The 27937-nt window shown below is 51.9% G+C and overlaps 1 protein-coding gene across 1 annotated transcript; it reads left to right on the plus strand.

Moving 5' to 3' along the window:
• Window positions 1-1854: 1854 nt before the first annotated feature.
• Window positions 1855-17541, plus strand: ERF (ETS2 repressor factor). Its single transcript, XM_048500695.1, has 4 exons — window positions 1855-1943; window positions 9952-10186; window positions 13031-13146; window positions 14476-17541. The coding sequence occupies exons 1-4, from the start codon at window positions 1922-1924 to the stop codon at window positions 15681-15683; spliced, it is 1581 nt and encodes a 526-aa protein (XP_048356652.1). The 5' UTR covers window positions 1855-1921; the 3' UTR covers window positions 15684-17541.
• Window positions 17542-27937: the final 10396 nt, after the last annotated feature.

Raw genomic sequence — 27937 nt, forward strand, 5'->3', positions numbered from 1 at the left:
ACTATGGATCAGGAAATTTCTGGAGGTTTAGGGGTGGAGTCTGGGAAGGGCGGGATTTGGAAAAAAGAGACTCCACCCCCACACCCCCAAAACAGCCATTTACTCCTATGGAATGGTCTCTGTAGTCTGGAGATCAGTTGTAATTCTGGGAGGTCTCTGGGCCCCAACTGAAGGTTGGTACCCCTCCCCACCATGGAAGGCTGTGGTATTTATCTGACCTTTGTGAGGTATCTTTCAATCGCAGTATGAAAAAGGCATTAGAAGTTAGCCTCGCTTGTCAGTATCCTGAGAACTCTTAGCTGCAGGTTTTAAGCAGGTTTCTAGTCCTCAAGGCTATGAAGATACACTTGGGAGCAACAAACGAAATTTGTGGTTGTGGTGGCAGTATTTGCAGTAAGTGCTTCCGTGCAGCTCTTTTTGGGAATAGCAAAAGCAGCCTAAATCAGTGGTAGAATCAAACTGGATCAACCACCGGTTCGCGCCCCCCCCCCTCCGCCACCCACTTACCTGACTGCTGTGCCTCTGCTCCCCTTTTCGATGTTGGGGGGGAAGCGAGGGAGGGCGGTGGCTTTGGGGGGGTCAGCTATGCCGTGGCCTTCGGGGGAGGGCAGGGAGGCCTGCTGGAGTGCCAGCAGACCTCCCGGCTCTCCCCCAAAAGCCGTGCGGCATGGCACCACCCCAGGGTGGCTGCCGATTGGGCCATGTGCTTCTTGGCCAGTGGCTAATCTGCGGCCGCCCTGGGGTGGTGCCATGATGGGTTTCAGCCAATTCGCTACCGGTTTGGTAGAACCGGTGCGAACTGGCTGAATCCCACTTCTGGCCTAAATCCTTCAATCTCTGAGACCAGCAAAATAGGCTATGTCCTGGGTGCTGTTTATTAAGGGGGTAGGACCAGCGAGCCTTTGTGGCAGGACCTTCTTAGTCTTGGCCAACTGATCACTATCGTCTTGCATGCCGCTGTGTTTTCCACCGACATACCCCCAGTCAAACACCCTTCACTACATCTTCAATCCAAAGGGCTCTCAGCCCCATTGAATGACTCAGCACTAGTGGCCTATATAGAAGTGTTTTCTGATGTAGCCTAACACCACTGGCTTAACTTCCCCATTCTTGACCAACAATCTAAAGACCCCTTCCCTATATGCTTCAGCAGACTTGCATTCCCTTCCCCCTTCCCCTTCCCTCCCTTGGCTGTCAGTGGTGGAACCTGATTTTCTATTGTAAGCTCTTTGGGGTCAGAGACTCAAAACTCTCAGAAGAGAACTCTGTCAGCCGCTACCTTGCCCAGTCAAGCTAGCTGTGGATAGATTTATCTTCTGCAGATTCATCTAACTCTCCCTTTTGGAAAAGGCCGACTAATTTGGTGCACCGACTCCCCCCCCCCCCCCCCATCTTGTGGCAGCGAGTCCCATCAGTGCCTCCTGAAGTCAATACGAACATGTGCCCATTTGGGTGAATTTTTACATAACGGAGACAGGTTGCGGAACTCGCCTTTTTTTTTTTCCTTGGCGCTGGTTCGCGTTACCTTGGTGAAGAAGCGTTATTTATTTCCTACTTATTTATTTATTTTTGCAAAGGGTGCAGCCAATGGCTGCGCGCGACGGGGACGGAGCCCGTAGGTGTGCGCCCCCTCCCTGCCTGCCTTCCCACGTGCGCGGCCCCCCCGACTCGTGTTCGCGCGTGTATAAATAAAAACTTGCTTCCCTCGGCGCCCTCTCCACGAGGCCCCGCTGCCGATCTCTGTGGGCGGGGCCGGGAAGGAGGGAGGGGCGGGCCCGGCGTGTCCATGGCGACGCGGCGGTGACGTAAGCCGGGGGGCGTGGGCGTCCCGGCTCCATATGAGGCCGAGGGGGGGAGAGCGAGGGGGGCCAGAGCCCGAGACCGACCCGGCGGCTGGAGGCTGCTGCGCGCGCCCGGAGCCATGAAGACCCCGTCGGACTCAGGTGGGGACCGAGCGGGGCCCACCCTACAGGGAGAGTCGGTCGTGCTGGGGGTGGGGGGCGACACGTGGGCTGGAAAGTTAGAAATCTGCGCGGAAGTTGCTTTTCCGGGGGGTCGAGGGAGGGGGGAAATCTTGGAAGGGTGGGGGGGAGTGAGGTATTACACCGGAATTTTTTTGGGGGGCGGGGGAGGTCTTTTGCGGGATTCCTCCGCCGGCCTCTCTGCACCCCCTTTCCCCGGTGCTTCCAAGGAAGACGCTGCAATGGAGGCTCCTTGCAGAGGAGGAGACGCGGGGGGGGGGGGGGTTTAGAAAGGGAAGTTTTTTTTTTAATGCCCCCTTTTCCCCCCGAGTCCATCCTTGGCTGCTCCCGAACTCTTGTTTCCTATCCGTCAGACCTCGGTGGGGGAGATCCTTTGCACGGGAGGGGGCCAGGAGAGCAGGCGCCCCCTCCCCTCAATTCCCGGCTCCGCTGGAGTTTGGAAGGAGCCGCGGGACTTGTTGCGCGCCGCTGCCCGAGTGGCTGGCCTCCGAGTGCTGTTGCTCCGCATTGTATTGGGGGGGGGGTGGGGAGCGACGGGGGCGGCTTTTGGAGAAGGGGAGGGCTGCATGTCGGGTGTGTGCATGTGTGATTTCTCTGGCGGGGCTTCCCGCCTCCCGCAGTGTCTAACGTGGGGGGCCGCCGAGTTGAGAATGAACTGGGGGCGGGGGGAGAGCCGTGGGGGCAGTTCTGGAAAGCGGAGAAGCCTTTCGGTCCAGAAAGCGAATCGGGATTCAATCCGGATTCTTGTGTTTGGTTGAGAGAGCCTCGCAGGGGTTCTGAGGCGCCACGTTGCCGATGCACGCGGCAGAGGAAAAGTCCGGGGGGGGGCGGTTTGATGGTGGCGGATGATGCGACCGGGATTTGCGGGGAGGGGGGGGGGAAGAGTTCAGTCCCACTTGCAAGCAACTTGAAAAGCAGCAGGCAAGCGAGGGTTCGGGTCCTTGTTCCCTCCCCCGAAGAGAATGTGATCGGCCTGGGTGGGTGGGGAGGGGGAGTGGGTTGCAAAATCGATCCCACCAGATCGCCGTGCGCGCGCGCCTGGGGTGGGGGGTGGGGAGATGAAAGTTGCCGAGGCTGTTCCGAACTGGAAATTCGACGTTCGAAAAAGGAACTTTTGTTTCCGACCAACAACGTGGTGTTAAGGTGGCCCCGGGGAGAGGTCTCCTCTTGCGGGAGGGGGGGGGGACAGGTGTTTTGCCCGCCCTCCCTGGACTTTGGCGGTTGGCAACGCGTCAAAGTCTTATCCAGGTACCCCGAATAACAAAACCATCAACGCAGATCTCAGCGTTAAGTTTCCCTCTGCCCCTTTCCCCCCTTGAAGCCACCTTAAATCTGGCCCCTCCGATCTTGTCTTGGGGGTGTGTGTGTGGGGGAAGGTTAATCTCCAACCTTCAAGCTCTGGACTTTAACCCTGGACTCTAACCCCCTTCCTTGAAAAAGGGGAGGGGTCCTTCCCACTCATCCCCTCCCCCCCCCTCCAAACAGGTCTTGCCTTCCATTCCTGGGCCAGAGGGGGAGTAATGGGGCTTTTAACCGGGAAGAACTTTAATGGAAGGGGGGGCGGGGGTGGGAGAGAGCCAACTTTTCTTGTATTTAACTTTTCCCTTCTTTTTAAAGGGGGGGGGCTTTAAAAATGGCTGTGGGGGTGTTTCCATTTGAGAATAGGTGGGAAGGGTCCCGGTGGACTTGGGAAGAAAGGGGGGGCGGGAAAGGAGAGGGACAAAGCGGAGTTTGCAGGCCGAGGGGGACAAATACATTTGCTTGGGAATGGTTCTTTCCCCTCCCCCTGAAAAAAGTTGTCTTAAGATTGGGGGGGGGGGGTGCTGCAAAGACACCAGGTCTGCCTTTTTTATTTTTTTCCCGTGGGCTCTGGGGAAGGGTCAGATTCTTTCCTCCTCCCGCCCCCCACCCACCCCGTTTCCCCACCCCCTCCCCCTGCCTCTCACTCTCTGGTTTTGTTCAGGGCTCGCACACCAACCCACTGGCGCCACCCTCTCCCCCCCCCCCTTGTCTGTCTCCTGGAATCTTGTCTTTTTTTTTTCAAGTGCCTCTTTTGCTTCTGTTCAGACTTGTCCTCCCCCCCCCCCCCCACACAGGCCACCTCTTCCCTGCAGCCGCCCCAGCGCACGGGCAAACTTCTTGTTCGGTTTCCTCCTGAAACTCTGGGAAAGTTCTTTACTTTGGGCGTCTGTTTCAGAAACACACACACGCACACACATAACCGCCCTAATAATAATTCCTGGGCCTCGCCCAAGCCACTGACAAAATAAAAATCTTTGCAGTGTTCGCTCTCCTGCTCGGGATCTGCCACACGCATGCACCGAGATCCCGGCATAGCCGCGCTTAATTTTTCCACTCGTTTTTTTTTTTTCCAGCCATGGCTTCTGTGTGTGGCGGCGGCGGGGGAGGAAGGGGGGGGGAGAGAAATGTCTGGTTCAGACTTCCTTGCCACCCTCTGCTGGCATGGTGCAGGCAGAGACTCTCTGATGTGGCTTCCATCAGTGTGTGTTCATGCACGCCCCCCATCCCCCCCACCACCACTTGCGCTCTGAAAGCCAGAGAATAGTATGGTTGTGCGTGTGGCTTTAAGGAGCTGTTGGCAATGGGGAGTGATGTAATATTAAGGGTTTTATTCCCTCCCCCCCTTCTCTCTTCTGAAGCTTTGGATTGAATTCCAGCCCTTTTAGCTTCTGGCTCTTGGGATTAGTCACAGGGGTGATGTGGTTTGGAGTGTGTAAAGAGAAAAGGGGGGGGGTGACTTAAAGAGATATCAACTTAATTTCCAGTTTCTTTTTCTCTCTCTCCCCCCTCCCTCTTTTAGCTGTCTTCCAGGAAATCCCTCAGCAAATAATCATAGAACATCCTCTTCCAAAATAGAACATAGTTCCTTGAAGGGGGGTGGGGGGGGGAGCTCTCTGTAGAGACGGCCCTACAGTTGCTAAACCAGACAAAAGACGCTGCAGTGTTTTTAAGATGGAGTCCCATTCAGCTGCACTTTGAATTTTTTTTTTAAAAAAAAGTTGGCAAAGTCGGGCCAGTTTCAGGCCCCCAGACGCGCACACACAAGCGGTTGCTCTCTCTTTCTTAGGAAAGAGTGGAAAATACGGGGGGGGGGGGGGGGTCGTGGAGGGCCGGGCTTGGCTGGAGCAGCCTGATCCACAGAAAGTGGGAAGCCAGAGCTCGGGTAGGAAACACTCCGTGCATTGTGCGCCGGCCGTTGGCGCTCTCCAAACCTAGGCCTCTGGTTGTTCTCCATGTCTCCTGGCCAGGGGATCCTCCAAGAGGGAGGCAGTCCCCCCCCCCCCCAAGATCAGGAGTAGGATTACCACTGCCCACCCCGTGAGGTGGCCTTTTCTTTGGCCGTAAAAGCATGTGGAGTCGCATTCCCAAGATGGGGAATCGCTCGAGTTGTGGGGCATATGGGTTCCATTAACCAACTGGAAAGGGAGAGGAGATCAGGGTGTCTTTGGGCATGTTGTGGGCCCCCTCCCCCTCAGGCTCAGGGGGTTTGTGGGTGGTACAGACCTCTCGCAGCCTTGGTGGTAGAGACTGCCAATGCCTCCCCACCCCTTGGCGCTGAGCCTCCGGCGCTTCGTGCCATGCCTGGGGGCAGCGCCAGCCAACAGACGGTGGGTTTTTTGTTTTTTTTTACTGCGTTCCCTCCTTAGATTGGCAAACGGAGTGGCTGAGTTGGTGGAGACATGGCGGCAACATTAGGGGGGTGGGCGGAAAGGAGGGGGTGAGGAACTGTCTGTGACTCTTCCACTTTGGGGGGTGGCACGTAAGAGATGCTTTTAAGGCCATTGAGTGACGCTCTGGGTGGCAAGATTTGGGATCCAGACGGCGGGGACAGGGACTGTGCTCCAGAACGTCTGGGTTCCTGGGATTTGGGGTGTAAGTGGATATCAGTGGTTAGAAGAGAAGCCACTGCAGTCTTGTGTTGTTCCAAGGAGTGACTCCCTATAACCATTTTTCCTAGGAGACTGAATCTTTGCAACATGATCAGAGAGAAAGCTGAGATGTTGGGGGGTGCATGTGTCGGGCCCTGGGAGGTCCCAAGCATCCCTTTTTCTCTCTTCATCCCCCACCATGGGAAGTGGAATGTGCCTGGTGCGTTCCTAGAAGTGTGTTAGCTGGTGAGAATCTAAACATCAAGACAGGCCTGGGAGATGGGGAGGGTCAGCAGAGTCTTCCAAGCTGCGTTCTCTCTGCACCCCCATAGCAAAAGGCTCTGCGCTTTATTAATGGGGCAGACTAGGCTTTGCGGAAAGTTTCAAATAAATACTTTGTTTACTTTATAGGCTGTCTTTCTTGCCAGGACTCAAGGAAGTTCCACCGTGTAAGTCAACGCACTCAGTACAGCGAGACATCTGATAAACAATGTAATAGGACTAGGATTACAGAAATTGCATAAAATATTAGACACAGTATTTTACACAAGTACAGAAAATTGGGATCTGCTTTCCCCCCATTCCTCCCCCATTGAAAATAAGAAATGATTCTTATGAGAGACCAGTGCTTGTGTAGTGAGAAATGCAGAGTTGACTAGCAGCCCTGATTTCCTTTTTTCCCCCCATCTCTGCGGCACGCGCGCAATCTGATATGCCAAGGTGAGGTTAGTTCGGGGCTGATAGGTGGACGATTTTCTCGGCGGGTCTAGACTTTGTGGGTGCTGCGCGCTTCGCACAGCTCCGTGACACTTTCTCTGTGCAATCCTAAAGGGGGTTACTCCAATCTAAGCACGTTCGTCTTCAGGGGCTTCGGCGGGAGTAACTCTGCAGACGGTTGTACTACGTTGCCTTTCTAGTAAATACTTCAGAAGGTGATCCACGCGCTCTTGGATCAAGGGCGTCGCATCGTTTCAGTCCTTGCTATACGTGAACGTCCGACTCGTTCGCAGCCGCGTGCCCTTTGTGTGTTGTGGGGTATGCCACAGGTAAGACGTGGCCTGTGGACACGTGTGGTTATGTTATGGGGCAAAGCCGTGCTTGGGACAACAGTTCCTTTGACTTAAGTCCCACAAAGGTCCTCTTACAAAGTTCTGGAACGGGTGGGGAGGTGGGGGTTAAGCGCAGGGAGGATTACCCTCATTGTCACAGTGATGCGGATCTTGAAATAATTGTGAGTCTGGGGGGTGGGGGGAGACTCATCTGTCCCTGGTACACCCGGAGAGGGCTGTGTTTGGGGAGAGCAGCGTGGGGCGGGGGAGCGCAGAAACACACGTATCTGGTAGCACCAGCCGAAGAACAGTAGCCCATTCAGCCTCCAGTGCTTGGATCTCCTCCTGCGGCTGATGTCAGAGTTGGCCCCCCCCCCCTTCACCCACCGCCTTGCTAATTAGCGAGAACAGGCCCTGTGTGTGCGAATGGGACTGACTCAGATGCTGGAGGAGTGGGGGGGGGGGGGAGAGAAGCTGGGCTCGCTCATTTTTCTTCCCCCCCCCCCACGTTGTGGAGGGAGGTGGACCACTCACTTGACTACAGGTGGGGAGGGGGGAAGCCGAGCGAGGAAACGGGGTGTCGATTGTGCGTGGTGGCAGGGGCTCTCTATAGGAGTGGGAGAAAAATGCGCGCCCCCTCCCCAAGTCTTGCACCTCTTTGCCTCCCCCTTCCTTGATAACAGACCCCCCCCCCCACCTCCCGCCTGCGTGGATTTCACCACATCGTGCAGAGACGTGCCAAAGTCCCCTTCGGACTTCCAGAACCAAAGTCAGTTGGGAGAAGAGGTTGCTTTTCTCTCCTCTGCCCCCAGATTTCTGGGAGAGCCACTTGTGTTTACTCATTCCTTCCGTGGCACTGAGATGCTGCTGCCACCGCGTGTGGCCACTTGCACTGTGGCTTCACGTGGGCATCCTCATCTGTGGCCAGTTTGGAGATGGGCGAGTGGTGGAATAACTTGATCGTCTTGGGGGGCGGGAGGTTCAAGTCATGGGGTGCCTTTTGCTGATTCCCCCCAGGGTGCTGCTTGGTTCACGATGTTTCTTTTCTCTTCCTCCCGTTTATTTTTAGCTGCTGTCTCCTTTGCTGTTGCCTGTTGCTTGGAGACTGGTACATTGGGGGGGGGGGAGAAGGGGGGCAGGGTGGTTTCTGTTTGCAAAAGGCCCTGTGGTGCCAAGGAGCAAGCGGTGGGTGCGAAAGATGCTCAGCTATTCTGGTGTTCGGGGGCGCACCAGGCGGTACAGCTGCCCCGGGATAGACTCCCGCCCTTTCCTTCATCTGGAAGTGGATGGCAAAAGGGTGTGGGGTGTGTGTGCTTGATGTAAGCTGCATGCTCCCCCCCCCCCCAAAAAAAGAAGAAAGGTTGTATGCTTGTGTGGGACCACATCTCCAGCACTCCCATTCCCCCTCAAGATGACATCACCACCCTAATGGCTCCGTCTCCACCGGTGCCCTTGAGCCGGCGCCCGCGTCCCCGGCCTCCATTACAGGCCCCTGAATTATTGATGGGCTCAGAGCGCCTGGGGTTTGGGAAATGGGAAACCACTTTACCCCTTCCCCGGCAGAGCTCACGAGACACCACCTCCCCGGGCGTTGGGCATCAGCTCAGCAATTTCAGCCAAGGGGAAGATATAAGAGACGGGTACGTGTATAGGGGATGCGGCTGGTGTGTGGGCCGCGGCCATCCCGTGCCCACCCCGTAAAACCCCGAGTCTCCCTGATGTTGCTCCTCCCTGAAAGTTCTGGGAAAGCAACTTCTGTTTACCAAGCGCTGGGAGAGGCCCCGTCGCTGCCGGGCATGTGTGTGGGGTGGCCCATTGTCTTCGCTACCGACTTCCTGTTTATGATGGGACAGGGGAGGGAGGTGAAAACGCTTCGACTCCCAACTCCCGAAGGAGGGGGAGGGAGCAAATCGGTTTCAGAGGTGGCAACCGAAGAGTTTCGGGAACTGGGGTCTTCTGCCCCCAAATGGGCCCCGTAGGTCTTCTGGAATGACAACCGGGCCCCAGGGGACAGAGGCCCATTTCCCTGGAGAAATGTAGCATGCTAGGAAGCGCAGACTCCCGTGAGTGCGAACATGTGTTCTTGCAGGCTCGAGTGCTCCGGAGTGGCTGCGCCGTTCTCTTCCCCCCGCCCCCCAAAGGAATGCTATGGAATTGGGCTTGGCGTTTGCCTCGTGGCTGGGACAAAAAAGGGCCCCTTGTCTGAGAGCCGCTGACCTCAGCCCCTAACCCCCCCCCCCCCCCCCCAAGCCTGCCTAGTAAGAACATGGCACAAAGAACCCTCCCCCTTTCTTTCCAAACATGTTGATGCTTTCCTTTTGGCCATAATGGAGCCGATTCTTCTTCCCAGAATTCTCGAGCTGCAAGTTTTTCCTTCTCTTTTGCCACCCCCTCCTTCCGCCTTTCCTCTGTTTCTTGGGTGCTTGTGCTGTCCTCCCCCCACCCCCCCCAAAAAAGAAATATTAGAAAGGAGGATTTTTTTGCATCTGCGTGGCTCCCCCTGGGGCAAGACTCCGAAAGTTTTGGAGAATAAAGGACAGCTCTTCTCTTTCAGGTAGGGAAGGCAAGTCTGGACTTCTCCGCTCTTGCTTTCCCTCCCCACCCACGCTTCGAAAGGAGGATCTAGTTGGGACCCAGCCTGGAAGTCCCAAGGCGTCTGGCCGGTCTCCCAGCCGCCTGGCTGCATAAGGCGGTGGCAGCATCTGGTTTCCTGTTTTCCCTCCCCATGTGTGCAGGTTGGCAGCAGTGGGGGGTGTGTGTGCGTGAATCTATGCACCATGTAGCTGCGTCTTGGAATGACGACTCGCTTGTACCCAGGCTCCCGAGCCCCGCCACCAGCATGTGCTGTTGGGCTGCGGGAAGCGGAACAGGGTAGGGGAAATGCCCGGAGCGCCGTCCCGAGCCTTTAAATAGCGGCTTCTTTCTCTCTTCTGCTCGCCCCCCACTTGTTACATGCTTTTTGCTTCCTCCTCGCTTCTTCACTCTGGGACTTCGTTCTGAGCTGGCTAACGCTGTGCTTCCCTTTGCCAGGTTTCGCCTTCCCCGACTGGGCCTACAAGCCCGAGTCGAGTCCCGGCTCGCGGCAGATCCAACTGTGGCATTTCATCCTGGAGCTGTTGCGCAAAGAGGAGTACCACGACGTCATTGCCTGGCAGGGGGATTACGGGGAGTTTGTCATCAAGGATCCGGACGAGGTGGCCCGGCTCTGGGGGGTGCGGAAATGCAAGCCCCAAATGAACTATGACAAGCTGAGCAGAGCTCTGAGGTGAGACGTGCGGGAATTTGTCCCCAAAAAGGCTGGGGTAATTAATCCTCGCTGGAAAACGAAAGAAACCTGGAACGTTTCCAGCCTTCTCCAAAGCAAGCTGCATACTGGCATGCGCTAGAATTGCTTTGTAACGTTCAGAAATTAATGTCTGGGGTGGGATTCAGCAGCTAGGCATTTCCCTTTTTTTTATTTTTAGACCGAGCATCCTCCTAGTGATTAAACCCTTCTGTCTTTTGGAGCGACGAAAGATGAGCAAAAGACGCCCTCCCCCTCCGAAGTTGTGTCACTGTTCTGTTCTCAGCCTCGCGAAATGTTCCTAACCCCTATTTGTTCCTTCCGTCTTTTCTGCAAAAAGCACAGAGCGAGAATATATGTAGTTCCAACTGAGAAGAACGTCTTGAGTGTTGTTGAGGCTGGATGCCTGATAGCATCAGGCGTGGTCCTCTCCCTCCGTGCAACCTCTTGAGTATTTATTTTGTTTAATGTGTGGCCTCACAACAACCCTGTGAAGTAGGGTCCTCTGTTACTACTGTGGTGGAGAAATACATTTGCTTGAGGGTGCGGTCCTACACTGTGGGTTAAAAGTGCCAGTTTCACAGAGTCTGGTGTTTTCTATCTGGTGGACTACATTGGCGCTGAATAGAGATGGCTGTTTGTTTATCTTTGAGAACGGTGGTGCCATCAAGGCAAGGCAAGAGACATTCAGAGGTGGAGTCTGTTGCCTGTCTCGGCATAGCAGCCATGGACTTCCTTGATAGTCTCCCATCCAAGTATTAACCAAGCCCAACCCTGCTTAGCTTCTGAGATCTCATAAGATCTGATGAGCCTGGACTAGCCTGGACCATCTAGGTCAGTGATGGTGAACCTTTTCGAGACCGAGTGCCCAAATTGGAACCCAAAACCCACTTGTTTATCGCAAAGTGCCAACACAGCAATTTCACCTGAATACTGAGGTTTTAGTTTAGGAAAATCGGGTTGGCTCCGAGGCGTGCGTTACTCGGGAGTAAGCTTGGTGGTAGTCGGTGGCTTTGCTTTGAAGCAACCACGCAACTCTTCCAGCGGGTGAATCACGACCCTAGGAGGGTTTGCTCAGAAGCAAGCCCCGTTGCCAGCAACCGAGCTCACTCCCAGGTAAAGGATCGCGCTTTAGTTCTTCGCATGAAAATCAGTGGGGTTTAACAGTGCTTAACAGGGTTACCTACACTGCTTCCCCAAAACTAGGTCTTAGGTTTAATGCTAATAATCGAGCCCAGTGGCCCAGGCCAGCCTAGTTGGGGGTGGGGGGCACTCTGTTTGCGTGTGCCCACAGAGAGGGCTCTGAGTGCCACCTCTGGCACCCGTGCCACAGGTTCACCCCCACTGATCTAGGTCAGGGCAGTTGAGAATAATGAACAAAAGCCCTGTTCCCCCCACCCCATGAGATCTTATTTCCTCTCCCGTGGCAACCTAAAATGGCAGCCAAGATTTCACAAAGTAGTCTTGTACGTTCTTGGGTTGGTTCTCTTGCCTTGTCTGGGCAAACCAAAATGGCCGCACGTACCTTTGATTTTACACGCTCCCGCTTCTTAACATGTTGCTTTTCAAATTCGCCTGTAAACTTTGAGGATTTCCCATATTTGACCATCGGCTCCATGTGGATTTATCGATCTATGCTGGGGAGGGAAAGGAGCTGCCGTTATAGATATTCTGTGATAAAACCCAGGAAAGGCTGAGTTGAACTCTTCCATTAGTAAGATGGAAAATACTTAGGGAGTGAGCTAACAGGTACAGATGTGCCTGTATGTTGATGCTCTGGGTTCCGAGGGAAAGATGTGGTGCAGAGTTCTTGAGATCCCTGTGCTTGCCCGAGAGCAAGCTCCGATCTGACCTTGAGAAGAGATCTTAAAACGCAGAAAAGGGCTTCCAGGGGTCAGGGGTCATCGAGGCTGAAAAAGGGTTGTGATGTTTCAACCGAAGTTCAAGAAAGGAATCATGTGATTTCATGGAGGGGATGGGGAGTGTCCCCAGGCCTTGAGGTAGCAGTTTAAGGATGGAGAAATAAAGACCAAGGCTATGGAATCCAGCCGGATTTTTTTCTTTGCTCTCCAGCCCAAATGGATTCTGCCAATGCAGGTGCCACAGTCTTCAGTTTAGCCTTTTTAGGTGGTCAGAGGGGGGGGTTCCTTTTCTCATTCCCCCCCCACCAGTGGAAAGGTCAACTGGAGTCAACCTGTGCCGTTTCCTGCCCCTCCCATTCAATACTAGCCTGCCAATCAGAATGAGTTTGCAAGATCTTTTTCTTGAGGTTCTTTGTGTACTCCTCTGCTGTAGTTCCAGGTGGGTAGCCATGTTGGCCTGCAGGAGAAGAGCTATCTAGGACAGGGGTCTGCAACCTGTGGCTCTCCAGATGTTCCTGGACTACAGGCTGATGGGAATTGTACTCCAGGAACATCTGGAGAGCCACAGGTTGCAGACTCCTGTCCTAGGAGAAGAGCAATCCTTTAGCGCATAGGTGTCAAATTTGCGGCCCTCCAGATGCTATGAAGTACAGTTCCCATCATCCTCTGCCAGCATCATGTTGGCAGGGGATGATGGGAATTGTACTCCATAACATCTGGAGGGCCACGAGTTTGACACCTTTAGCGCCATTAAGGCTATTTCCAGGATATTAGCTTTCAAGAATCACGGCTCCCTGATGTTTCTTCTGTAACCTCAAGGCCTAGAAACTTGCCCGAGTCCTCAAATTGAGACAAAAAGTGTGCAAGGAGATCAGGTTGTAGAGCTTCTTTGTTGTATGGCTGTCGGTGCATTGGGATTTGTGAATCACTGACCTTGGACTACTCCCATCATCCCCTCCTCCAGGTACTACTACAACAAGCGGATCCTGCATAAAACCAAGGGCAAGCGCTTCACCTACAAATTCAACTTCAACAAGTTGGTCCTGGTCAACTATCCCTTCATTGACATGGGCATGGGAGGTGAGTGTCTGAAGCCAGCGTGCCACGAGGGTGTGTGTGTCTGCAGTGCGCATGGCCCTAATACAGGGGTCTGCAACCTGCAGCTCCGGAGCCTACTGCGGCTCCGCGTGGCCTGGAGGTCGGAGGGTAGCGTGGGCATGTCCCTCCAGCCTTCCAGATTAGTGCTGGAAGGAAAGGTGAGTGGAGGGACCAAACCGGGAGGTGGCTCCCGAGCGTGAGGGCAGTGCTTTTCGCGTCCCTTCTACTCACCTCTCCTTCCAGCGCTGGGCTGGAGGGACATGCCCATGCTGCCCTCTGACCCCTGGATGCGTGGGCGTGTCCCTCCAGAGCAGCTTCCATCCCCGCAGCCACCATCTCCCCTCTGACCTACGGAGCCGGAGCAGGCTCCGTTGGGCAGAGGGGGTTTCCCTGCCCCGTGCCTCTGCCTCCCAGCGCTGGAAGGAAAGGTGAGTGGAGGGGCCGAACTGGCTCGGTAGATCTTTGGGGCCATGGAAAACGGGTCCAAATGGCTCTTTGGATGGTAAAGGTTGCTGACCCTGCCCTAATGTGAGATAGCCTATATGCCATTAAAGGTTAAAATGAAATGAAATGTGAGATAGCCAGTCAACGAGGGGGGTTATCAGTGCTCTGTAGGCAAGGACAGAAGACTGTATCGTCTTGGTCCCTCGGAGGGTCAAAAGATCTTGTCTTCAATGTCGGAGACACCTCACCAAAGAACGTAGAGGGAGCAGCTATGTTTCAAAATAAGCCGGGACTACAGGGGTTAGGGGCTCAGGATGTGGGGGGGGGGGGGGTCTTGTTGCCATGGTCCCAAATCATCTACGTTCTGCTGATTGCGCGAACCAAGTTTAGAGCCCGGATCCACTCATTCAGTGGAAGGTAAATAGGAAGGGAGACTGTCTCTAAAGCAGGGTCTGCAACCTGTGGCTCTCCAGATGTTCAAGGACTACAATTCCCATCAGCCCCTGCCAGCATGGCCAATTGGCCCCTTGGGGCTGTCAGGAAATGATCCTCAGGCCATAATCCTGAAGCTCCAGGTGAATCCTACTCTAAAAAAATGTCATTCTATGGAGGGCCCATATTTTGCCTGAACTTGAGGTTCAATCCCTGGTGTTTCCAGTTAGGAGGCTCTCAACCAGCAGAAGAACTTCTGCCTGAGGGGGGTTGCAGCTGCCCATTAATGGCCTTACTTGGCAATGGCGACTTCATGTCTGTGTTAGAATTTAGAAAGGACACTGGAATTGGAGGAGCAGTAATGTCAGGCCAGCTCGTCCCTTTTCCTACTACAGAATGATAGACCTTCCTAACTGTGCCTCTCTGCCCACACAGGTGGGGCAGTGCCCCAGAGTGCCCCGCCGGTGCCCTCAGGCGGCTCCCACTTCCGTTTCCCACCCTCCACGCCATCTGACGTGCTGTCCCCCGCGGAGGACCTGCGCTCGCCTGGCGTCTTCTCGGCTGTGGCTCGCCGCTTGGCCCGGGGCTCGGTCAGTGACTGCAGCGACGGCACGTCAGCTAACTCGGAAGTGGAGGAGTCCTTGGCCGAGGACCAGAGGCGCAGTGGAGGGGAGGCGGGTGGTTTCCGTGGCCCCCCGGTGCCGGGGCACCCCCGCTTGACCCATGATAGCATCTTCAGGGTTTATCCTCGCCCACGAGTTCCCGAGCCCCTCAGTCCTTTCCCTGTGTCCCCCATGGCCGGACCTGCTGGCCTTCTGCCCCCTCAGTTGTCCCCCGCTCTCCCCCTCACCCCCACGCACATGAACTACACTCCCTCGCCCACCCTCAGCCCCATGTATCCCGGGGGCTCCCATTTCTCCTTTAATCCAGAGGACATGAAGCGCTATCTTCAAGCCCACACCCAGAGCGTCTATAACTACCACCTCAGCCCTAGAGCTTTCCTACACTACCCCAACATTGTGATCCCCCAACCCCAACGCCTCGAGAAGCCCCCGCTCCCTCCGCCGCCCCCACAGGCCGAGGAGCCGCCGACCTCTTTCAAGTTCAAGTTGCAACCGCCGCCACTGGGGCGCCGCAACCGGGAGAAGCAGCAGCCCCCGAGCGTGCCTCCCGGAGAATCCGGGAGTGCGCTCCCCTCGTCATCCTCCTCTGCCTCCACGGCTGAACCGCCCCTCCTGCCCCAAATCAAGGTGGAGCCCATCTCCGAGGGCGAGTCGGAAGAAGATCTCACCGTGGAGGTGACCGACATCAGCGAGGAGGAAGACGACGACGAGGAGGTCTTCAAGGCTCCTCCCACCCCCTTGGAGAAGGTTGGGGCCGAGGAGGAGATGCAGCCCGCGGCTCCCCCTATTGCCCGGGCTGGGGAAAGCGGGAAGTGCATCCCCCTTAAACTACGATTCAAGCGCCGTTGGAGCGAGGATCAGCGGCTGGAAGCTGGCGCAGCGGCCGAGGAGACGGATGACAAGAAGGTGAAGGCGGAAGGTGATGTCGGCAGTCACAGAGACGGGGAGGGCGGGCGGCGGATCAGCACGGAGCTTCAGCGGGCTACTGCCGAACTTACACTTGAGAACCGGGACTCCTAGAGCTGGGATGCATGGCCCCCCTCCTTCCCAGGACAGACAGACTTACGGATAGGGGGCTGGTTTTGCTGCCTTAACTCAGAGATTATCTTTTTACCGTTGTCATTTCCCCCTTTTCTTCCTTGAAACTCTGTACATTTTTATTTTATTTTGCCTCCCTCGGAAGCCTGAAAAAAATCGGGGGTAGGGATAATATTGAACAGTTTTTACTTGTCTATATACATATAAATATATATAAATATAAAGAAACCTCTTGGCGGGGATGGGGGGGGGATTTCTAAAATATTAATATGCTGGGGCAACTTTACTCTTAGCGGTTCTCTTTCCTGTTGAACCCCTCGATCCTTTAAGGTATAGAGCAGGGGTCTGCAACCTGTGGCTCTCCAGACGTTCGTGCACTACAATTCCCATCAGCCCCTGCCAGCACGGCCTGATGGGAATTGCGGTCTCAGGAATTTATCTGAATATGCTACACAGGTTACAGAACCCTAATATAAGCTCGGGCATTCTTTTTTTAAAAGGAAAGACAAAATTAAGGAGTATTTTAAATAAATAAATATATATATATATATATATTGCTTTTTTGCCTTCATAGGGCCTTGTGCGGGTTGTCCTATTTTGGGGAGAGGGGGAGCGTCTTATGAAAGCCACCTTCCAAGGAAATGTCCTTTCTCTCCTCTTCCCCCCCCCTCCCCCACTATTGACATACTAAGCACAATATGCTTTTTAATCCCCAATGGGTTGAAAAGAATTTTAGCCATATATAATCTCCCATTTTCATCTCACCCACCTGTCCAAACAGGACCTGTTGAAACGGAGCGGAGGTAACCGAGGGCCGCTTCCGTGAACCGCAGGAGCGGCTGTCGGGCTTTTAAAAGCAGAGTCGCCATCCCGCATTTTCTGCCCCTCCCCCGCCCCAGAAATTCGGGAGGAGGGTGTTATTACCTCTTAAGCACCCTGCCCCTCTGCATGAATAGTAACTTGGCATGTTTGTAGAACTTTGTAATTGAGAACAGTGGCAGAGGAAAAAGGGATAATCCTGTGTTCCTGCATGGCAGGGGGTTGGACTGGATGGCCCTTGTGGTCTCGTCCAACTCTATCATTCTACGGGATTCCCCTCCCCTTCCAAAAGATACCCCTTCATTACCATTGCTTTACTTAACCAAAAAATGTGGGTTTGGGTATAGTGTGGCCCCCTTCTGGCCTATCCCACTGTTGGGTTGGGGAGGGAGGGATTTTTTATGGGATTTTTTAAAGTGCCTGTTTAAAGTAGTTTCCAAGAGAACCTGACCAGGGAGTGGGCACTCCATTTTCTTACCCCCGAGCTTTCCACCCCTGACGTCCCGCAAAACCCTTTCTCACCCCAAGGCACCAATTCACTTGTTTTAATCCAGTTTTCCCTGCATCAGGAAGTAAAGGCCTTCAGTTGCAAGAGAGCAGCCAGTTGGCTGTTCTGTGGGGGTGACGGTGCCTTGGAGAAAAGCGAAACGGGGATTTCCCCTGACGCACACCTTTCCTGCTTCCTTCCTGGTGCCCCAAACCAGGAAGGCAGAGATGACTTTGTTTTCAGGAACTGAGCAAGAAAAGAGATTTTCCAGATTCCCCTTTCCCCCCCTCTTTTTGCCCTGGCCAAAACCCCGCAAAGTGGGTTTTGGAAGGTCCTTAAAACACGGTGGGCTGGACCCAGATTGGCACCTGCTTTTTGTGGGGTGAAGAACAATGCGCTTGAGGGGTGTTTTTTTTTTATATATACAGCCTTATTCAGAGTCTTGTACATATCAAGGAAATGGGGGTGTCTTCATTTTAAGAATGTAAAACAAAGAAACAAAAAAAATAACGAATAAAGGGTTTTGAAATTTCATAACATCGTGTCCCCCGCTTTTTTTAAAATGTAAAGCTTTGACATTTCAAAGGTGACTGCATGCTATAGTGGTTAAGAATGGCGGGCTCTGATCTAGAGAGCTGGGTTTGATTTCCCGCTCTTCCACACGAGTGGCAGACTCTTCACTGGCAAATTGGATTGGCTTCCTTCAAACTCTCTCCGCTCCCCTTACCTCGTAAGGGCTCCTTCTGCACATGCAGAATAATGCACTTTCAAACTGCTTTCAGTGCTCTTTGAAGCTGTGCGGAATAGCAAAATCCACTTGCAAACAGTTGTGAAAGTGGTTTGAAAACGCATTATTCTGCATGGGCGGAAGGGGCCAAGGTGTCTGTGGTGGGAGGAGGAAGGAATGGAGTTTGTAAGCCGCTTCGAGTCGCCTTACAGTTGAGAAAAGCGGGGTATAAATCCAAACTCCTCTTCTACATCCTTTCTATTTATATATTTCTTACACAGCAGACCATAACTGGCCCAGGGTCAGTCAGTGAGCTTTAGAGAATTGAACAACTGCATCACGCTAGTGTGTCTCCAATACCTAACATGCTTGCTTTCCGTATGTCTGGTTTTATTGGAGTCACCTGTTGCACACTCTGCACTGCACAAAAATTTGTAATTTTGCACAAAGGCAAATCCAGGTTCCTGTAGTCTCTCGTTTTTGTGTATTTATTGAACACAGGAAATTTGATTTGTCTTAAGATCCAAAACACACACCGTTTCTTTAACTTGAACAACCCTTTCCTCTTGTTATACAGCAGTGATGGCGAACCTTTTCAAGCCCGAGTGCCCAAATTGCAACCCAAAACCCACTTATTTATTGCAAAGTGCCAATACGGCAATTTAACCTGAATACTGAGGTTTTAGTTTAGATAAAATGGTTGGCTCTGAGGCGTGCGTTACTCGGGAGTAAGCTTAGTGGTAGTCGGTGGCTTTGCTTTGAAACAACCGTGCAACTCTTCCAACGAGTGAATCACAATCCTAGGCAGGTTTACTCAGAAGCAAGCCCCATTGCCAACAACAACCGAGCTTACTCCCAGGTAAAGGATCGTGCTTTAGTTCTTTGCATGAAAATCAGTGAGGTTTAACAGCGCTTAACAGGGTTACCTACACTGCTTTCCCAAAACTAGGCCTTAGGTTTAATGCTAATAATCGAGCCCAGCGGCCCAGGCTAGCCTAGATGTGTGGGGAGGGGACACTCTGTTTGCACATGCCCACAGAGAGGGCTCTGAGTGCCACCTCTGGCACCCGTGCCATAGGTTCGCCACCACTGTTATACAGCATATCAAGAGGATTTCACAGGAAGTCGTATGCCCATTTCAGCAACTTAGAAACTTGCAGAGAATTTTGAACACTGGTATCCAGCTTCATGTCTGAGTGGGGATTTAAATCCAGGCCTCCTTGGTCCTTGTCTGAAACCATCTCTCATGGCATGTGCGATTGTGGTGTCTCTTGTGGGGTTGACGAGCCACTCACTGCAAACCCTAATGTCCTCTGCTACCCACAGAGAATTTTGTGGCCTTATTATGCCTCTATGAGGAGCAGCAGTGGCGTAGGAGGTTAAGAGCTCGTGTATCTAATCTGGAGGAACCGGGTTTGATTCCCAGCTCTGCCGCCTGAGCAGTGGAGGCTTTTCTGGGGAATTCAGATTAGCCTGTGCACTCCCACACACGCCAGCTGGGTGACCTTGGACTAGTCACAGCTTCTCGGAGCTCTCTCAGCCCCACCTACCTCACAGGGTGTTTGTTGTGGGGGGGAAGGGCAAGGAGATTGTCAACCCCTTTGAGTCTTCTGCAGGAGAGAAAGGGGGGATATAAATCCAAACTCTTCTTCTACATCTACTAGCAAAATTCTTGTCCCTGTACTTCATGGCAGGCGGACAGGGACCCTCGAGGGGTATAGCTCTGTTCACAGTGGTGGGAATTCAAATAATTTGACAACTGGTTGTTTACAAGCACCGTTTTGACAACCGGTTCTGCCGAAGTGGTGCGAACCAGCTGAACCCCACCACTGCCTGTTGGCATATGGCCTGCGGAGCTCCATGTGGTTTTGACGGCGTTCTCCTTGGGGGTGTGCATGGCAGATGAACAAACTGGCTAATCAGACATCACCGTCGCTCTCCTGGAATGACGGCAAGTAAGTTGAGGAACTATGGGGCTCCCCGACACCAGATTTGAAGACTACTTTTGGCATCGCTTGGGTGAAGTTTCTTTCTTCCCAGCTCTCCAGAGGTTCTGTTCACGCATCATGACTGAAGTCTATAAAATTCTGCATGGGGTAGAAAATGTTGACAGAGAGAAATTTTTCTCTCTTTCTCACAATACTAGGACCAGGGGGCATACATTGAAAATGCTGGAAGAATCTAGGACTCAATAAAAGGAAACACTTCTTCACACAACGTGTGATTGGTGTTTGGAATATGCTGCCACAGGAGGTGGTGATGGCCACTCACCTGGATAGCTTGAAAAGGGGCTTGGACAGATTTATGGAGGAGAAGTCGATTTATGGCTACCAATCTTGATCCTCTTTGATCTGAGATTGCAAATGCCTTAACAGTCCAGGTGCTCGGGAGCAACAGCCGCAGAAGGCCATTGCTTTCACATCCTGCATGTGAACTCCCAAAGGCACCTGGTGGGCCACTGCGAGTAGCAGAGAGCTGGACTAGATGGACTCTGGTCTGATCCAGCTGGCTTGTTCTTATGTTCTTATCACAGTGAATGCTCATACATCTGTTCAGTTGAAGGCTTTCAAAGGCAGAATCAACCGGCATGTTGTAGGTTTTTTGGGCTGGGTGTCTGTGGCCTGGTCGTTTTGGCGACTAACATTTTGCCCATGTCTGTGGCGGAGATCTTTGGAGGCCTATGCCCAGAATAACTTTATTGCCACCCTCGAGAGCTAGAAACCTGGGCTTCTTTGTATTGTCAAAGGCGTCCACGGCCAGAATCAACTGGCTGTCGTGGGTTTTCTGGGCTGTGTGGCCATGGTCTGATGTTTTTTCTCCTCACGTTTCGCCTGCATCTGTGGCTGGCATCTTCAGAGGCATGACACGCTGAGATGTGGCAGTGCCGTGGAGAGAAACACATCTCACTGTGACGTATCTCTGAAGATGCCAGCTGTAGATGTGGGCGAAACATGAGCAAAACCTACCAGACCATGTCCACGCACCCTGGAAAATCCACAACAGCGAGCTCGTACATCTCAGAAGGAACCAGTGCGTGTTCATGAATGACATTGAGAATGAGTACTGGAATAAGTGGTTTCAATCTCTCATTCAGTTGTACGAGACTTTAAATCTAACACTAGATCTACTGTATGTGCATTTGTTCTAACTCAGTGGTTCTCAACCTGTGGGTCGGGACCCCTTTGGGGGTCAAACGGCCCTTTCACAGGGGTCGCCTAAGACTCTCTGGATCAGTGTTCTCCATCTGTAAAATGGATAAATGCTAGGGTTGGGGGTCACCACAACATGAGGAACTGTATTAAAGGGTCGCGGCATTAGAAAGGTTGAGAACCACTGTTCTAACCTGTGGACTGAACCGTTGGAGCGAGGATCAGCCGCTGAAAACTGGTTGAGGAAACTGAAGTCTCCTTCAAAGTGGTTTGTGAGGTGGGGGCCAAAATGGATCTGAGAAGATGTAGTGTACTGATGCAAGGTCCTTCTATCACAGTGATGGCAATCCTTTCCGAGACAGAGTGCCCAAATTGCAACCCAAAACCCACTTATTTATCGCAAAGTGCCAACACTGCAATTTAACCTGAATACTGAGGTTTTAGTTTAGGAAAAACAGTTGGCTTTGAGGCGCATGTTACTCATGAGTAAGCTTGGTGAAGCAACCATGCAACTCTTCCAATGGGTGAATCACAACCCTAGGAGGGTTTACTCAGAAGCAAGCCCCATTGCCAGTAACCGAGCTTACTCCCAGGTAAAGGATCGTGCCCAGGCTAGCCTAGATGTTTGTGCGTCGGGGGTGATTTTCCGCCCCCCCCACATGATGAACTCTGTGCACATGTGTCCACAGAAAGGGCTCTGAGTGCCACCTCTGGCACCCGTGCCATAGGTTCGCCACCACTGTTCTATCAGATTCAAAACTTCTCGGGGGGGGGGGGGTGGTTCACAAAGAATTCTGGTTTCCCTGCAGCGAAAAAATTCCTGACCCCGCATTTCATCGGTCCCGTCATTGGTTCGGTCCCTTCCCTTTTGGTTGGAAAGCGGAGTGTTTCCATCTAGCCTGTGTCTGTCTGGAATTCAAGGCAGTGGACTGACTCCCCAGACTGGTAATCAGATTGCTATTAGACATGCAAGAATCACGTTTAGCGATTTCCCCTCCTTCCCCCATCCCAGCCCTTCATATACAAAACGAATGAAAAGCGGGACATCAGGAGAATGGAGGAAGCACGAGCAACAATAAATTCTTTGAGCTCAAGCTAACGTTCGGATCCGGGCCAAGCGCTTCCCCGAAGAGCTGCAGCTGGAAAAGTTAACCCTGGTTGGGTTGAGTATTGGACATACATCCCTGCACAGCTATGTGGAAGAGAAGAGTCTTTGCCAAGGAACACCGAGACGGGGCGGAGGGCGGGGTAGAAAGGTGAAAATTACAGAATTGTGCAATGTAGGTCAATTTGCATAACATACTGGTTGGGGAAACAGGATTGTTCAAGTGCAGATTTTTATTCAGGGGTGGCCAACCTCTGGCACTCCAGATGTTCATTGGCCAATTGGCCATGCTGGCAGAGCTGATGGGAATTGCAGTCCATGAACATCTGGGGTGCCATAGGTTGGCCGCCACATTTGAGCCTGCTGCAGCCATGCAGGTTTGCACCAGTCTGTTACTTTTCCTCTTTACGCTTTAAAAAAGGCTCTGGGGATTTCTTTCACGGTGGGGTGGGGGGAGACTTTGGAACAGACCTTAGAACTGGATGCACACATCTGCCACACCTCTGCAGACACCTGTAGGTTTCCCAGATGTACCAGTTTGTCATGCAGGTTGAGAGGAAAGATGCATCTTCGGGCGAGACCTCTTATCTGTTGGGAGAGGAAGAGACTCGCTCCGGGTGTTTTCTGTAGAACTCTGTGCTTCTGTCTTGCAAGCTCTATACGTTGTCAAACAAGCAACCTTGCACGTAAAGACAGAGGCAAGAAGGCGAGTCTTAGCTTGTCTCGCCAACATGTACTCCTGGAATCTAGGCTGGGAAAATGATTTGACTTAATAATTTGATATAGAAGGGCAACCCAAATGGTAAAAGGTCTGGAATCCATGCTCTACGAGGAGAGACTTAGGGAGCTGGGGATGTTTAGTTTGGTGAAGAGAAGGTTAAGAGGTGACATGATAGCCCTGTTTAGATATTTGAAGGGATGTCATGTTGGTGAGGGAGCAGGCTTGTTTTCTGCTGCTCCAGAGACTAGGATCAGGAGTCATGGGTTCAAGGTGAAGGAAAAGAGATTCCACCTAAACATCAGGGAAAAACTTTCTGACAGTAAGGGCTGTTTGACAGTGGAATTCACTGCCTTGGAGAATGGTGGAGCCTCCTTTGGAGATTTTTAAACGGAGGCTGGATGGCCATCTGACGGGAGTGCTTTGAAGTGTGTTCCTGCATTGCAGGGGATTGGACTTGACGGCCCTTGGAGTCTCTTCCAACTCTATGGCTCATTCCGCACATGCAGAATAATGCACTTTCAAACTGCTTTCAGTGCTCTTTGAAGCTGTGCGGAATGGCAAACAGTTGTGAAAGTGGTTTGAAAACGCATTATTTTGTGTGTGCGGAAGGGGCCAAAGATTCTAATATCCAATGCAGTAGATAGATCTTGGTTAGTTCCTTGTCGGCCCTTAGAAACCTCTGTTACGTGGTGTGGCTTGTGCTATAGATATAGGCAAGCCGTTAAGATTTTCCTGGACTATACCGCTTCAGGTGTGGCAGCCTTCCCTGGAGAAGAAAAGACATCTGGCGCTTTTTGAAGGATGATGACGAGAGATAACCAAGGCTAGTAGCTGAAGGGAGAATGTTTTCAACTGTGACTAAATGGCTTGCTAACTTAATTAGACGGTATCCATTTCTGGCCGGCCTCTTTTCAACTCACAGGCCCAGTGGATTACGCAGATCACCAAACCAACCATGGTTAAACAAAGGGAGGGAAAGCCTCCTTGCCTGGTTCATGATACCCATTGCTATTCCAAATGCTCTCTGGAAGGGCAGGTGGCAGGCGGTTGCTATTCTTTGGAAGGTAGTTCAGGAATGTCCTAAGGCAGGGGTCCCCAAACTTTTTAAACAGGGGGCCAGTTCACTGTCCCTCAGACTGTAGGAGGGCCGGACTAAAAAAAAATATGAACAAATTCCTATGTACAAATGATTGTAAAATGTTTGATTTCACCTTTCAGCCTTTCTGTCATGGTCTATTTTTAGAACAATGACCAAAGTATGTCAAGTACAGGGTGGGCTCCAAATATTGTTGGGGAGGCTGTGGAATACCTTCCCCTGTAAAAAAAAGCAGAACTTTCCCCATGAAGCATTCCATCTAACCCAGGATCAGGTATCTTCCTGGGTTCTTTCCTCCCTAGCAGCCAGCGAGCGATTCGCCAGCCTGGCTGATGCCAATGGGAGTGAGGTGGAACAGAAAGCCTGAGAGCAACACATGGAGTAGCTGAGAGGAGGGCGGAGCAGGCATTGCCACATGTAAGGTTTCCAACTCTGGGTCAGAAAATTCATGGAGATTTGGGGGTGCCATCATGTAACTGCAATCAACAGCCGTTGGGGCTGGTTCCTCCTCTCCCTCGAGCCCCCACTGCACATGAATGGAGCCATCGCCGCCATGCCTGGCGGGCCGGTATTCCAGAGTTGACCCCAGACAAAAGGCCCAGTCTTTTGAACAACTGTTCTTATCCATGAAGGAGATAGAAAAGGTGCTGTTCTTATCCATTGAGGAGATAGAAAAAGTGCAGAGAAGGGCAACAAGGATGATTGAGGGACTGGAGCACCTTCCCTATGAGGAGAGGCTGCAGCGTTTGGGACTCTTTAGTTTGGAGAGGAGACGGCTGAGGGGGGATATGATTGAAGTCTATAAAATTGTGCATGGTGTAGAAAATGTTGACAGAGAAATTTTTCTCTCTTTCTCACAATACTAGAACCAGGGGGCATTCATTGAAAATGCTGCGGGGTGGGGGGGGGGAGAGAATTAGGACTAATAAAAGGAAACACTTCTTCACGCAACTGTGATTGGTGTTTGGAATATGCTGCCACAGGAGGTGGTGATGGCCACTCACCTGGATAGCTTGAAAAGGGGCTTGGACAGATTTATGGAGGAGAAGTCGATTTATGGCTACCAATCTTGATCCTCTTTGATCTGAGATTGCAAATGCCTTAGCAGACCAGGTGATCGGGAGCAACAGCCGCAGAAGGCCCTTGCTTTCACATCCTGCATGTGAGCTCCCAAAGGCACCTGGTGGGCCACTGCAAGTAGCAGAGAGCAGGACTAGATGGACTCTGGTCTGATCCAGCTGGCTTGTTCTTATGTTCTTAAGATCCCAGCCTGTTGAACTTTTCCTCAGGTGAATGCTGAAGGCGTGCCTGCTGGTAGAAGACTTCTGTGTCCTTGGCCGTAAAGTGTTCAACATGGGTGTTTGGATGGTTTGAATCCAGCAACTCATATGAATTATAAAAAACAATGAAAATTCTTATTTTGCATTCAGGTTTTGTTTGGTCTAGGCTCGCCGGCTATAATGAGAACAAAGAATGCACATCCCATGCCTGGTGTAGTGGTTAAGAGCAGGTGCACTCTAATCTGGAGAACCAGGTTTGATTTCCCACTCTGCCACTTGAGTTGGGGAACTAGATTAGCTTGTGCATTCCAACGCATGCCAACTGGGTGGCCTTTGGGCTAGTCACAGTTCTTTGGAACACTCTCAGCCCCACCTACCTCACAGGGTGTTTGTTGGGGGTGGGGGGAGGAAAGGAGTTTGTAAGCCCCTTTGAGTCTCCTTCAGGAGTGAAAGGGAGGATATAAATCCAGCTCTTCTTCTTCTGAAAAATCTGAAAGAGTTGAACATCGTGTTACAATGATAATTGTAAGATTTAAAACTCTACAAGGCAAGGGGCAGGGGGAACAAATTGGATTATTATTATGGTCTTGGGAGAAAGGATCAACTTTTCCACCAACTGTTTTCCGGTATAAATGCCCCCCCCCCCCCACAGCAATTAATAGGGGGAACACAATAGAGAGGCCATTTGATCTTTTCTAGCGTACAGTTTATAGGTAACAGTCCTACCTGTAATCTTTCCTGCATCTTACCTGTAACCTTTCCATGAGGATTATCAACTTAAAAACACTGTGATCTTCAAGAACAGTGGTTCTCTACCTTTCTAATGCCGTGACCCTTTAATACAGTTCCTCATGTTGTGGTGACCCCCAACCCTAACATTTATCCACTTTACAGATGGAGAACACTGATCCAGAGAGTCTTAGGCAACCCCTGTGAAAGGGCCATTCGACCCCCAAAGGGGTCCCAACCCCCAGGTTGATAACCACTGTTCAAGAAGCTGTATTCCCTGTCAGATATCGGGGAATATCTTGGAATCAGGGAATTCTCGGTCAGATTCCCTGTATCATCCTACAGTTCTACAGGGGAGCAGCAGTGGCATAGTGGTTAAGAGCAGGCGCATTCTAATCTGGAGGAACCGGGTTTGATTCCCTGCTCTGCCACTTGAGCTGCGGAGGCTTATCTGGGGAATTCAGATTAGCCTGTACACTCCCACACACGCCAGATGGGTGACCTTGGGCTAGTCACGGTTCTTCGGAGCTCTCTCAGCCCCACCTACCTCACAGGGTGTGTGTTGTGAGGGGGGAAGGGCAAGGAGATTGTAAGCCCCTTTGAGTCTCCTACAGGAGAGAAAGGGGGGATATAAATCCAAACTCCTCCTCCTCCTCTGGGGAATTATCTGGGGAATTCACATGAGCCTGTGCACTCCCACACACGCCAGCTGGGTGACCTTGGGCTAGTCATGGTTCTTCGGAGCTCTCTCAGCCCCACCTACCTCACAAGGTGTTTGTTGTGAGGGGGGAAGGGCAAGGAGATTGTAAGCCCCTTTGAGTCTCCTGCAGGATTAGGGGGGATATAAATCCAAACTCCTCCTCCTCCTCCTCCTCCTCCTCCTTCTTCTTCTTCTGTATGCGAAAATTACAAGCAGTTGGTAGCATTAGCCCAGATATCTGAGGGTGATATTCTGGAAGCAGTCCTCAGATATACTAATCAGGATTCCTTCTGTTGCAAAGGGCTTTTAAACGCCCTGTTGGAGATGGAAGGAAACGTGCCTCACGGGTCAGGCGTGAGTGCCGGAATATCTTGTCCGTCCTGCTCTTCCAGCTCTAGGCCCAATTGAGAACTGCTCAGCTAATCTGTAGGGAAATCCGCCACCCAGGTGAAACCAGAAGTCCTTTGCTCTGGGAACAGCAAACTTCCTAAGGGAACACCGGAAACAGCAACAACAGGTTGGGAGGAATTAATTGGTCGGCTCCTGCAAATTGGACCGTCTGCCATGTGGATTGCAGCATATCCTTTGATGGTTTTACACAACAGGAGGGCTTTCATTTGTTTATTCAATAAGATGTTTATCTCACCCTTCCTCTTAAGGAGTTCAGCGTGGTGTAATAGGCAACGGCCTGTTTCGGGTGATACATTTCTGGAATTCTGTCTTGCCATCCCGGTCGAGTGTGTTACATGCTGTCCAGTTGTGGGATCCAAAAATTTTAGCAACAGGTTCCCATGGTGGTGGGATTCAAACAGTGGCGTAGCGCCAATGGGGCTGGGCGGGGCATTCCGGGGGCGGGGCATTAATAATTTCTCTGTTACTGTAAAAAAAAACTTACTGTAAAAAAAAACTTCCTAATTTCCAGCTGGTATCTTTCTGTCCATAATTTAAACTCATTCTAGCAAGTCCTATCGTCTACTGCCAACAGAAACAACTACTTCTCCTCTAATTGACTGCCTGTCAAATACTTAATACTTTCAAATACTTAATTTTGTTTCTAGAAATCAAAAGAAGGACACTTTCCTTAAGCAAGGAACTTGACCATATTTCTAAAACATGTTTTTCAAACAGCCCAACAGGGAGAATTATCCCGTTTTCTACCTTCGCTAACCAGCCACATGGGAAACAACAGGACTTTATGATTTTTGGACCTGATGGAATTTTTAACGGAAAAGCAGACCCAATTAGTAACCCACTCTCGGGAACTGGTGAGAACCTGCTGGATCCCACCTCTGATGCTGTCCCCATATTGTACGACTGGGCAACGTGTGTGCCGAGCACCTTCGTATGGGCAAACGCATGCGCTTGTTAATCCATGTTTCAACAGCGAACGCACATAAAAAAAGAATCATGTGTAGTAAATGAG

The sequence above is a fragment of the Sphaerodactylus townsendi genome, linkage group LG06, assembly GCF_021028975.2.
Source record: "Sphaerodactylus townsendi isolate TG3544 linkage group LG06, MPM_Stown_v2.3, whole genome shotgun sequence".
Lineage (NCBI taxonomy): Eukaryota > Metazoa > Chordata > Lepidosauria > Squamata > Sphaerodactylidae > Sphaerodactylus > Sphaerodactylus townsendi.